The 12,906-nt window shown below is 41.5% G+C and overlaps 2 protein-coding genes across 3 annotated transcripts in view; one reads left to right on the top strand and one right to left on the bottom strand.

The window, feature by feature from the left end:
• Positions 1 to 311: 311 nt before the first annotated feature.
• Positions 312 to 5,424, top strand: selenon (selenoprotein N). Its single transcript, XM_020590872.1, has 12 exons — positions 312 to 852; positions 1,651 to 1,768; positions 1,879 to 2,009; positions 2,369 to 2,581; positions 2,678 to 2,802; positions 3,220 to 3,357; positions 3,437 to 3,518; positions 3,594 to 3,782; positions 3,936 to 4,041; positions 4,334 to 4,446; positions 4,693 to 4,794; positions 5,172 to 5,424. Exons 1-12 carry the CDS (start codon positions 664 to 666, stop codon positions 5,334 to 5,336), a joined length of 1,671 nt encoding a protein of 556 aa, XP_020446528.1. The 5' UTR covers positions 312 to 663; the 3' UTR covers positions 5,337 to 5,424.
• A 68-nt stretch (positions 5,425 to 5,492) lies between these two features.
• LOC109955067 (nuclear receptor coactivator 7) overlaps positions 5,493 to 12,906 on the bottom strand; it is a 12,470-nt gene continuing 5,056 nt past the window's right edge. For both annotated transcript variants that reach the window (XM_020590870.1, XM_020590871.1), the window contains exons 7-16: positions 11,269 to 11,400; positions 11,011 to 11,195; positions 10,561 to 10,922; positions 10,311 to 10,470; positions 9,668 to 9,854; positions 9,357 to 9,473; positions 8,538 to 8,690; positions 8,334 to 8,429; positions 7,954 to 8,027; positions 5,493 to 7,823 (exon numbers count right to left, since the gene is read on the bottom strand). In XM_020590870.1, coding sequence (XP_020446526.1) covers positions 7,688 to 7,823; positions 7,954 to 8,027; positions 8,334 to 8,429; positions 8,538 to 8,690; positions 9,357 to 9,473; positions 9,668 to 9,854; positions 10,311 to 10,470; positions 10,561 to 10,922; positions 11,011 to 11,195; positions 11,269 to 11,400 — 1,602 coding nt within the window. In that variant the 3' untranslated portion in view covers positions 5,493 to 7,687. The remainder of the gene's footprint in view (positions 7,824 to 7,953; positions 8,028 to 8,333; positions 8,430 to 8,537; positions 8,691 to 9,356; positions 9,474 to 9,667; positions 9,855 to 10,310; positions 10,471 to 10,560; positions 10,923 to 11,010; positions 11,196 to 11,268; positions 11,401 to 12,906) is intronic.

Here is a 12,906-nt window from a genome sequence, read left to right as displayed (position 1 = left end):
AGAAAACGTAAAATTGAAGCTTTTTAGCAGACATTCCTTGGGTGAACAAGACAACTCTTCCCCTTTAAAGCAGTACTGTGCAAGTAGTGTATTTCTACCAAATTGAAAAGAATGTAAAATTGCACATCCGGTCACTGTTTTCAAAATAAGACCATAACGCAATGGCTAACACTAACTAGATTTGTACTCCGTACGCAAATCATTCTTAAAAAGTTCCCTGAGACATATCAAAACCAAAACGCAATTTGTATTTGTTATATAAAAGCGGCTTAACACTGAAGGATATTTTCGAGACCGCCCACACGTGGTGTTTTCCTTGATGCGCTCGTAGGGAACGCTAACGCTAGCTAGAACTGAGCAAGCTTTTTTTTTTTAGCCTACATCCGGTTTATCTTGACTATTTACCCGCTTGCTTGACGCATCGCCGCAACATAGATATGGTTGTAGATTAGATGTGGGTAATAAGAAATCTGTGCTGGTAGCTAACGTTTCACAGCTGTTGCCAGTACCGGGCGGAAAGGAGGCGCCTTCTTCGGCTGCAGGATAACAGAACTGTCGGCAGATTCTGAAGACTTTAAGGAGTTTAGACTGTGGGTTATTGTCGGTTTTGGACGGTATCCGAAGACCATGTCCTCGTCTAAATAGCCTCGGTGGAGGTCGAGGATGGCCGTAAACGTGAATAAAAGAATCGCAGAGAATGAGAGCAGAACTTCGCCGCAAGATGGGCATCGCACTCCGGGCTCTGGATCCTGGATCTCCAGAGGGATGTGGAGCCTGCTGATAGTCGGTGCTGTCCCTCTTCTCGCTCTTGGGATCAAGTATTACCAAGATTCCCAGCTCTTCAAGCGTCATGTGAGAGCCACGTCTGTAATAATATTACACCCGTCTCAAAATTTAGCGATCTTAAATTACTAGTTTTTTTTTTTTATCTTGAAAGCATCTGAATGAGATGAACACGTATTAGGACATTAAACTCTGCGCTCATCAGCGCCAGTTTACTATAAGAAAGCACTAACAATCACTACCTGTATTAAAAGAAAGTTTGCAATGACTTCTGGCACATTATAAGACCCATGATTAGATTATAACATTACTTTATAGAATATTTTGCTGTTAGATTTCGGTGTTATTCTCCCAGAAGGTTGTGTTTAGGTAAATTATTTGTCAAACATCAGTCGCCTATAAGACCACATCTGCAGTTTTCCACAGCAGGGTGTTGCATTAGTGGGTGGGGTTGGCTCTGCGTCCCAGATGGTAAAGCTCTTGTTCAATTCTTACTTGTTTGGCTACAAAGGGTCTCCGGATAGTTTTTTTTTTGCCCCCCCTCCCCCTTTCCCTCCATTGTACAAGCGCTAGCAGGCACGCATCTGTCTGAGAAAGGGTGGTCTGACTTCAGCACCTCTTAGAAATCCTTGGCCTCAGGGCTGATCTTTATCCAAGGGCTGCTGAGGTTGAGCACAAACTGTAGTGTGCTTTAGAACAAAAGTATCCTGCAAATACAGCAGTTTCTTTTTTGTCATCCGTCTCTGTCTTTTTTCATTATGTGAGAAGATACGTGGCTCACTGTCCCACTTTAGATGCTGCATTGAAAATCACTCAAGCATGTGAAATCACAGTAAGGATCAATCTAACACGATGTCTTTCCAATAGGATGAGAGTGTCCGAACTCTGGGCGCCGAGGGGCTTTTTCTTTTCTCCTCCTTAGACACAGACCACGACTTCTATCTCAGTCCAGAAGAGTTCAGACCTATTGCTGAGAAACTTACAGGTACAACACACCTGTCTCTCCCCTTTTATTTATTACCATCACCTCTCTGGCTAACAAAAGCTCAGTCTCATTTCTCCCATATAACTCCCCATCAACTGTGATCTTTGCAGGGGTTACACCTCCAGTGGATTTTGAAGAAGACGTGACCTATGACCCCAACGGAGAGAGTTTGACCTTGGAGGCCAAAATGCAGCCTCTGCTGCTTGACTCCATGACAAAAAGCAAGGATGGTTTCCTTGGAGTAAGATGACACCAAATTGTTTAGGCATTCTTCATACATGGAGATTTAGTGTTCTCTCTCTCTTATTGCTGTACAGGCTGTTGTAGAGCTGCTTTAATAATAGCAACATAGAAATCGCAGAAGAGCCTGTGTGACAGTGCAGTTCATTTTCAGACACTGTGTCAGTGCTTTGTGAATTCAGTTAATTCAAAATGTGTACGCTACCAACTGAACCTAATGATCTTAGACCGATTTAGCTGTAGCACACATATTTAGGGCAATTTTTGCTTATTTTGTTTAGAACTGATATTTTAGTTCTGAAGAATTTACCAATTTAGTGAGCAATTTCACCTCCGGTTTTCTGCCACCGTTTCTTGCAGGTTTCTCGCAGCTCTCTGAGCGGGCTGCGTTCATGGCAGAGCCCAGCAGTGCCTTCTTCATCCTTCTCTGCCAGACAGTTCGGGGTTTTCTTGCCCCCGAAGAACAAAGTCGAAGTGGGAGACACGTGGTGGGTGATTCCTAGCGAGCTCAGCATCTTCACTGGGTATCTGCCTAACAATCGTTACCATCCGCCCACACCAAAAGGCAAAGAGGTATCCTAAATGCTTGTTGTTTTTTTTAGTTCTTCTGTAGGATTTGGTTGTGTGTGTGTGTGTGGATATGACGATGCTATTCTTCCCCTGCCACAGGTTCTCATCCACTCCTTGCTGAGTATGTTCCACCCTCGACCCTTCATCAAATCACGTTTTGCTCCTCAGGGCACAGTCGCCTGCATTCGTGCCAGCAATGACTTTTATTATGACATTGTCTTCAGGTGAGGCGGGGTCATGCAGGACTACAGTGGTGCATTTTTTTTTTAACCCATTAGCCCATTAACCTTGAAATTATGCATACTTTACATTAGTCCAGAAGATACCATGAATTTTAGATTAGGGAATAGATTAACGTTTGGCAGCCAATCACTGGGTTTGCTTTAAAATCACCATGCAGAGACATATCCACTTGGAAACTCAGAAGTATGAGTTTTCCAACTGCAAAGTCAATTCTGTGTATTTCATGTTTGCCTACAGTGTCCGACTTGCCGATATCTTGCTCAGACATCTTGCATTACGTTTTAGCGGCAGCCTCACCTATCAGATGTCAGCGTTTGCAAAATGCACTGGTTTGGTCGTTTAAAATGGCTTTACCAGTGACTTTAAAATCCAATTCCTCATTCTGTTCACCTCTGCAGGATTCATGCTGAATTCCAGCTCAATAATGTTCCAGACTTTCCCTTCTGGTTCACCCCAGGCCAGTTCACTGGTAACATTGTCCTATCTAAAGATACATCCCATGTCCGCCACTTTCATCTCTATGTCCCCAATGACAGGTAAGGTTTTTGAACACATTGTCCCATTGCTGTTGTCAGCTACTGTAGTTCCAGTGTGACAGGTCCTGCTGTGTCCCAGGTCTCTGAATGTGGACATGGAGTGGCTGTACGGGGCCAGCGAGAGCAGCAACATGGAGGTGGACATCGGATATTTACCTCAGGTACAGCTGCAGTGATGCATTTCCACTTACTTTAATGAGATTCTTTTGTGTTAAAAGTTCTTCACGTGTTTACAGTTAGAGCTGCAGTCCACCAGCCCGTCCACTCCCTCCATCATCACGGATGAGGAGGGCAACATCATTGACAGGCGAGACGGCAACAGTGAGCCAATCCAGTTTGTCTTTGAGGACATCCACTGGACCTCAGAGATCAGTCATCAAGAAGCGGCTCGACGCCTCGAGGTGACCTTCTACCCCTTCAAGAAGGTAAACATACATGTCTCAGATGTTTCCCATTTCGTTGCCTTGTACTTGTACATGGGTAATGACAATAAAGTTGAATCTAATCTAATCTAATCTAACTTTGGTCATGAAGCAGTCAGTCAACACACCTTTGTTTGTCACTGCTCTCCTTCCCAGGTGTCTTACCTGCCTTTTTCAGAGGCCTTTGAGCGAGCTGAAGCAGAGAAAAAGCTGGTGCATTCCATTCTGCTTTGGGGAGCATTAGATGACCAGTCTTGCTGAGGTGAGATGAATTTCAAGTAGTTATTTCACAACATTGTGCATTATTAATGACTTGTGAGGACAGTTTGAATTACAAGCCTTAAAAATATACTCAACAAACATAAAAAGAAGTTAAAAAAATTATATTCCAAAAGATTATTTTCTCTGGCAGGGTATTTATTATTTACTTAAATAACCCAGTCTACCTCTTACAAATGAGCACCATGTGGTCCTTGAAGTAAACTTGAATTGTACATTTTGGTGTATTTTTTATGACGCTATTTTGTTTTTCAGCATCTGTCTTCTCTTTGTAGGTTCGGGGCGAACTCTCCGGGAGACTGTCCTGGAAAGTTCGCCCGTCCTGGCCTTGCTCAACCAGAGCTTCATCAGCAGCTGGTCTCTGGTCAAGGAGCTGGAGAACATGCAGGTAAGCAATCAGAAGAGTGCAACCCCCACCAACATGTTTCCTCCAATTACTTTAAAATACTGATCTTTCAGTTTCTTCAACCCCAAATCAGCAAAAGTGCTGCTGTAATGCTTTCAGGAGGCAGATGATTTACAAATCACTACTTTCAGTTTTAATTTTGATTTTACATACCTTCCCAAGGTCTTCTGATTTGGGGTTGTAATTCTAGGTAAGCTGTAAATAATGCATAGTTTCTTCTTTTATCAGGCTGATGAGCAGAGCCCTGTGTTGAGTGAAAAGGCCCGTTTACATCTGGAGAAGTACAGCTTCCCTGTGGAGATGATGGTGGCACTGCCAAATGGAACCATTGTAAATATTATGATAATATTATCAACTCACATGAAATTTTAGGCTTTCATTAGAAATAACTTAACAGCATGCACACACCACTGCTGGACATTGAGCATTGAGGCTGATATCAGTGACATACATCATGTATGGATTGTTTCCTATGATACCTAGTGTGTTGAATTTAAAACTGGTGCGGGTCTGTCGGACTCTGCCACTAACACTAACAAGATTTGGGGGGAAAACCTTTAGCACACTTTGCTTCTCAGTAGTATGTCCAACATCTTAGAATTTTTTATGGACACCATCATTACCTAAGTCATTATTTGCTTAACAACTACTGTAGGAAAACAAAGTCTCAGTGAAAATTTCCATCTACGTCTCATACATGGTTTTAGGTCCACCACATCAATGCCAACTTCTTCCTAGACCAGACGGCCATGAAACCAGAGGAGGATGGGGCACCTTTCAGCTTCTCTGGGGGGTTTGAGGACCCTTCCACATCCACTTATATCAGCTTCCTGAAAGAGGGCTTGAAGAAGGCCAAGGAGTACCTGGCATAGTAATGTGTGAGTGACAGAACTTGTGAAAATGATAATCATTCCTCCTACAATTATGTAGAAAAGCTTTCTTACCTATGTTGGCAACTAATTTAAACATGTTTGCCTTCTCTCATCCCTCATCCTTGTCATTATTTATTTGAGCACCTCACCTGGCTAGAACAGTTTTTTTTTTTTTTATACAGTATTTGTATTGTGACAAACAGTACACATACTGTACTGTTACTGCTATAATACAGTAGTATATTTTAATGAAGAACTTGCACTGAACAGTTGCAAATACATTCAGACCTCCTCTCTCTGCTTGTAGCTGCTGAATAATGTTGATACAAAATGTAGACAGAGGCCTGCCGAGTCATTCTTAAGCGCAAGTGTCGTTTCACCCTACAGAAAATTCATATATGCGCATCACAACCCAGCCGAAGATGAAATATGTCCTCATTTGTATCCTGGTGTTGTTTGTGCAGTTTTCCTGTTGCTGAGTGTACCCAGAGAGAGCCCCAGTGCAGCTGTTGCCTCCAGCTGTAATTCGGCAGCTTGTGAAGACGTTGCCTGAAAGCTCTGTCTGAGCTGGGTAACGCCTGATGTTCTTGCCGAGGCAGCTGGAGGGAACACCCATCTCTGCCTCAGGGGACAAACATTGCAGGAAAAGCAAAACTGAACTGTGGCACATACTATTATTTATTCAGCTGTTTTCTCAAACTTTGAGTTTGAAATCAAATGTTGCAAATTGTCTGTTTAAATAATGTGACCACACCAAAGAACACTGATTTTGATACGTAAAGCAGCTGACGTGCAGACAGAGCAGCGGTGGAGCACAAAGAAAATCCATAAGTCACACCCCCACTAGATGCATATTTATGTAACTCAGTGGAACCAAATGGGCATATCTGACTGTTTGATTGTTGAACTGAAAGGCACATGATATACTGTGTACTGTATTCTTGCTCCAGTCAAAATGTATTTGCTTGTGTCTGTAGCTAGACAACAGAAAATCCTTCATTTTTGCCATTTTAAAAAATATCTAGCAGTTTCTCTGTGTATCTTATTTTTTCCTTTTCAAATCATACAAAATGTTTCCTCTTCAAGTCCTTATTTCAGTTTGTACTGAGAAACAGAAAACCCTAGTATTCAAGAAAAGACATTGGAAGTAGTAACACTGAATTCTGATGAATGAGAATAACATTAATTTGGAATATGGCTCTGTAAAAGTCATACCAGGTCCCGGCCATGTGAAATATCTGACTGTTTGGAGCCTTGAGGGGGAAAAAACACTGTTATTCTGTAACCTACCAGTGCCATTTTTCACAAGGTGAAATAAAAGTGTTTTTTTAAACAAAATGAATTTGTTCTTTCTGGCAGCATCCAGCACACACTGCAAAGTGAATGAATCATACATCAGCTTATTTGTAGTATTCCACATTGTGCTTATTTTTATTAGCTAATCTCTAATACTGTACAAAGAGAGCACAGTAGATGGGAGTAATGGAGTGAAAGCATGTTACAGATGACCAAATTGCATTATTTGCAGTAACAATTGAGTCTTTTGTTTCATGTTGAGAGACCACAGTGCCGTATGAGTCAGCATTTTAAATGAAACGACTTCAGAATAGTCATGAACAAGGTGTGCGAGTCATCGCAAGTACAGATGTTTTTCTATTGAAGTTTTTCTCAGAGTGGCGCTCCAAGTATTCTTACATGTTTCACTGCAATATTAATTTATGCTGTCTGATGCTAAATCATGAAAAACCACAGAAATGAATGGTGACTGACAAAAGGAAGCTTATTTGCGGGACTGTTGGCTGTACACGTGCAGGTTAGGAAATAGATTAATGTGGGTATCGAACATTTAGCGTTAACTGAACAGTTCTACAGGGTATGTATTACCTATGAAGACAGGCGTACCACCATTTTCACATGATAAATGAACAGTTATCATGAAGTTACTGATTCACATTAAGAGCAAAGTGCAATCTTGGAGACTTGTATTCAGCTCCATCCAAAATGAGGATTCAGAGAATCCAGTTTCACAGCAGCTCAGCTCCGCTCACTATTATGTAGTAGAACTCGATTTGGTTGCCAGACCCAGAGGAATGAGTCAGGCTACCGTTAAACCCCATTCTGGAACAGAAAGCTGTTCAAAGATCGGCCTTTTCCAGTGCATTTCAGTTCACTAAGATCCACAGCACTTAATCACACAGATACATCAGCAGCTTTTGTTTGATTTTTTTTTTTTACATGGACATTACCATGAAATGACCAAGTAGCTGTATTTGTTTTTGCTCAGTGATAAAAGCTGTATTGATAAAGTTGATCAGTGGCAACAAGGTGAGTCAAGGAGATGGCCAGTCTCCTCAGCTGAATGTCCACACCTCCAGCTCCATGATGCGGAAGTCGTCGGTTTCTGACAGGCAACAGTTATTGAAAGTGTAGCAGGGGCTGCTGCGACCCATGTACAGATTCTCATCGACCCACAGACCAAAGTGGCCGCTGCGAAATAAAGCGTGGTGAAGAAAAAGAAACTGCCTTTTTTAAAACTCGGTTTGACTGATATCATTCTTACATACATACAAACTGAAGCAAGAGAGAAAGTGGTAAAAAAAAAAAAAAAACACATTACCTGCCTCCACCGATTGCAAAGGAATCCAAGTCTCCTTTAATGAAAAAGGAGTTTTCTCCAGTCCATCTGAAGCACTGCAAAGAGACGGCAGACACAACTGTCACAAAAGTATGAGAAGCAACTCTAAGTTTCATAATCAAAAACTGATTATTCCTTTTTAGTAGAATTAATTCAACAAGTCAAAATAGTGAAAATCTTTGGAAATTTTAAAGAACAGTCATGTGCAGCTATCAACACTTTCACATTGTTGAGTGATTTAGGAATTTATTTATCACATTCTGGCATTTTGCACAAAATGCAGTATTTGTGAGTCTTAGTAGATACTGTATCTTACAAGGTGGCTACAGTAACACCCTCAGGGTGGCTGTTAGTTGGTTTACCTTGAAGCGAGGGTGCAACATGAACAGGAATGTTTCTCCTGTGCCGTAAAACGTCTCACTGGGCCTCAGGTGGTGAGAGAGGAAGGCCCCAAATATCTAATGAAGAGAAGCCACAAAAGGCAGCAACAATAACAAATTGCATCATTTAAAAATAAAAGACACTGCCGCATTGATATTAGAACTAATGCGCGGGGTATTTTTTACCTCATCAAGTGCATCCTTAATGACAATAAGCACAGGAGAGTCAGTACCACTGAGTTTTCTGTAGAGGGACTTAAGACTGGAACCATGGCGTGACGTACTGTACGCCAGCTGCCAGGGGCGGGCGACTGTCCTGGGGGGAAGCTCCTTACATAACTGAAAAAGATAAAAGGAGTGTGGAAAAATGAGTAGAATAACCAGAAAATAAAAGGTGAGTAAGGAAGGATAATAATTATATAAACAGAGCCAGATCCTGACATAACATATTTGCACCTTGGTGCACACTGAAAATGGTACATTATCAATCCAAGGACTACTACATTAGCATCATTTTCATCCACACAACCATCAGCCTACTCTTCTGCTGTTTAAGTTTAACATAGTCATAGTATGAAAAGGAGGTGTTCTTATTCGTCATTTAAAACTGGCTGCACAACACACACTTGATAGATTCCAGAACTGAACATGATAAAAAAAAAATGAAGGCTATAAAACTCTTTGTAATATAGAAGCAAATACAAGATTATAAAGTCTGAGGTCTCTAAAAAGGAAACAAAACATGATTATAATTATAGTCAGTGCATTAACAATGCTGTATTTTTTGGATATTTTAGGTTACAGCATCATAACCAACTCTATCCCAATTTGTAATTTGCTAGACTGATGTAAATGTATGTAAAGGCAGAAAACAGCACTTACACATTAAATACACAGTGTCTTTATCTTTAACTGTGTCCCTTGACTTCTGAAACTAAACCTATGCTACAGACAAACTTAGTGACAGGTTTACAAACCGCTGCTGCACAGATCACCGTGACACACCTCTCTAACATGTGATGTTTCCAAAACGTGGCTGTTCTCGATAATACTGCCGAGTCCTTCAGGATCCCTGTCGATGACCAGGGTTGGCTTCTCCTCGCTCTCTTCCATTAACACCATCTGCAAAAACACAGATCTATTAAAACCAAAACACATAAGTCTGTTTGTTCTAGAACATTAAGATCCATGAAAACTCATTTCTATCTGCACTGAATCTTGAGGCAAACAAACACTTTATTCTCCATTATTTACACAAACCTCCAGGTGACATCTCATTCACTACTGTCCTGTGAGACTGCAATGAACCCACTGACCTCCCAGTCATCTCCCGAGCTGCGGTGCCTCTGGAACACCTCTTCTTCATCACCCTCGTCCTCCTCCTCATCCTCAATAAGCACAAACTCCTCTTCATCGCGATCCGCCTCGCCCTCCTCCCCTCTTCCCTCCAGTATACACAGGTCTGGCTGACAGCGTGTTAAGTAAGCATACAGCTTGTCGGAGCTATAGAGAGAAAAGAACGTAGTCACTCTGACATGTTGAAATGGCAAACAGCACCAACAGCTGCGTCAACACGGCGGGAAATAGAGCATTAGTGGCTTTTGAATGCACCTCATTCTTCTATTGCTCTGGTATGAGTATATTCTTACATCGATAATTCTCCCTTTACTTTTGCTGAAGTGGTGTATCAACAGCTTTTGTAAAGGAAAACTGACAATTAAAAAAAGGAATGGCATAAAAGTGCACAGTATTGAGCCAATGAGAAAGATATTTAGAAGTGTCTCTGCATTTTTGTCCTCCCCAGCTACATACATGGTAGGGTCAGAATATTAGGAACACCTCTGAATATAATAAAGTGGCCGGTGAGTGTAGTAGTATCTGATACTTTTGGAGCTTGACCCATATAGAAGTGCAGTTCTAAATCATTGGAGTAACCCTTTAAATCTCCGGTCTCTGTACCTTTCTTGTGAAAGGGCAAGCCAGGCATCCCTTTGAGGTGAAGTTTTGGCCGACCCCAGGTGAAGACCTCTTACACTTTTTTTCTTTCCTGCAGACGGCTGAACCCGCAGCCGTACAAACATCAGACTCCCTGGAAGATCTGCTGAAGACCTTTGAGGCACTGGTAAATAAAAAAAAAGAGTTGACTAAGGTAAGGAGAATGGAAACAAAGATATAATACATCTATCAGGGAGGTAAGTCACATTTGTACCTGCAGTCTGACTCTTCACATGCGATTTCTCAGCTTCATCAGTGTGCAGCAGCTCTGTCTTCACTTTACTTGCCACCTCTTGGCCTCCACAGCAGAAGGTGGCAGCACTGCTCAGAACAGCCACTCCCAGACCACCTACAGACGTCTCCGACAGCACCTCCAGAGGCCTGTTATCGAGCTCCCACTCTGCCTCTGCAGTGTTTCTGCTCTCTGCCTCCTCCTCTTCTGAAACATCTTTATTCAGACCCAGACTGGACAAATCTGATGAAACCGCAGGCACCAGAGCTGGACGCGACTTGCGGGCTGGGGAGCCAATTGCTCGGCTTTTAGTGAGCTTCTGGAAAAAATTCTTTCCTTTTCTCCTAAAGCAAAAATGAATATAAAACACTTTCATTGACTTTTCATGTAATCAATGTGTGTGTTGTTTAGGAACAATGAATTTTTGCTGACCTCTGTTTGGAGGTGTTAAAGTGAACATGTGAGATGTCAGAGAAGAAGGAGACAGATGCTAGGTTGTCAATAGAACATGACAGAAGGTACTCCTCACAGCCATGTTCCTTCACCAGAGCTTGTGTCTTACACGGGTCAAAGAAGATCTTATTAGAAGTCACCAACAGGATACCGGAAACCACACCCTGACAGAGACAGAGAAGCTTTATGTTAGCTACAGATGGTGTCATAAGATTAACCATAAATGTTCACACTCACCTTGCGGTCGGTGATATAGCGGCAGAACAGTTTGAGGTACGACACGGCCTCTGGTCCCTCCCCCTCACAGCACTCTGGTGGGAGAGTCAATAAGCAGAGCTGCCCATCAGGCAATGGTACCGCCTCCACATCCTGTCAGCATCACATATCGTATCAGTGTAAAAAAAAGGATCAAATTAGAACTAAAGCAATTAGTCCTACAGAAAACTGCAGTTTACAGTACAAATCAAGCTAGTAATACAACTGTAGCTCAGAGGAAAGAAAGCCATAACATTTTCCAAAATCTTTGTTGTTTGTCTTTATGGAATATTTTTGTCTCTATCTCTTCTGTCCAGTCATCAGCTGCTCAGTCGATCCATGCATGACTCCAGATAAAGTCAAGTTCATTATATTTCTGTAAACATTGTCCTTAACATGCAGTGTCAGAGTTTGATGCTTGTGATCCTATTAAGATAAAAAGCCACTAATGTAGTAAAATCCATTCAGTCACGTAGATACATCTTCTTCTTTGCTGCCATTTCAAATGCAGAATTATCTTACTGAAAACTAAGAGGAGCATCTGCACTGCTGGGGTTCTTCTCAACTGACAGCAAACAGCGCCATCACACTGCACACTGGAGTTACTTTGTTGAATTAAAGCATCTAATGTCAATGTTAAAAGTCATGTTATGCACACTAGGTAGCCACAGACGTTATAGTAACACCCTATCTCTTGGGTTTCTATTTATTTCCATCCATGCGCCATCAATGCTTAAATTTATGATGCGTGAGGTTTTAAATGTCTTTTGCGAATACTCTTTAAAGTTATACTTTAATCTTTTGTGTTAAGAGGTATTAACTGTATTATATAATATTATACAACCCCAAACCACAAGCAACCAACCTCCTTAGCCTGCTCTTTATCAGTGGTTCAGGTGGTACTCAGATCCATTTCTTAAGTAAATGAACCAGTAACAGTTTCAAAACATAGAAGTCCTGCAAAAATACTGCTCCAGTCCAACAGTAGTATCAGTAAAATGTACTCATCATATATCAAAGTACCCATTATGCATGTATTATTACATTGTTAATACTGATGTATCAATCTGTAAGTAGCATTTATCTTTTGGTGCTGGTTGAGGTGAAGTTAGTTAGTTTAAGCCATTGTATTTACTGTTAGGTAGTTTGTTGGCTCCAAACCTAGAGGTCAGGCCCCACAACGAGTTACAGCTGAGGGGTCTTCACATGATTAATGGAGGAAAAAATGATATAAAATAAAAACATTAACAACGTTATCTATTTTAACAATTTATGTCTTGCATAATTCAAGCAGCTACATCTGCTCTCACATTGAACCCCCTGCACATTTTAGCATATGCATGTGGCCTAACAGTGTAGCATAATAAAATGTCTTATTCTTCTTTCGGCTGTTCCTGTTAGAGGTCACCACAGTGAATCATCTGTTTCCACCTAACTCTATCCTCAGCATCCTCTAGTCTCACCCCAATTAACTTCATGTCCTCTTTTAGCACATCCATATACTGTATCTCCTCTTTGGCCTTCCTCTTGACCTCTTGCCTGGCAGCTCCATCTCCAACATCCTTCTACCAATATAACCACTATCCCTCCTCTGCACATGTCCAAACCATCTCAATCTGG

Source organism: Monopterus albus, unplaced genomic scaffold, assembly GCF_001952655.1.
Source record: "Monopterus albus unplaced genomic scaffold, M_albus_1.0 scaffold13.1, whole genome shotgun sequence".
NCBI classification, from domain to species: Eukaryota; Metazoa; Chordata; class Actinopteri; order Synbranchiformes; family Synbranchidae; genus Monopterus; species Monopterus albus.
Note: the sequence above shows the minus strand (reverse complement) of the source record. Positions and strands in the feature narration are given on the sequence as shown.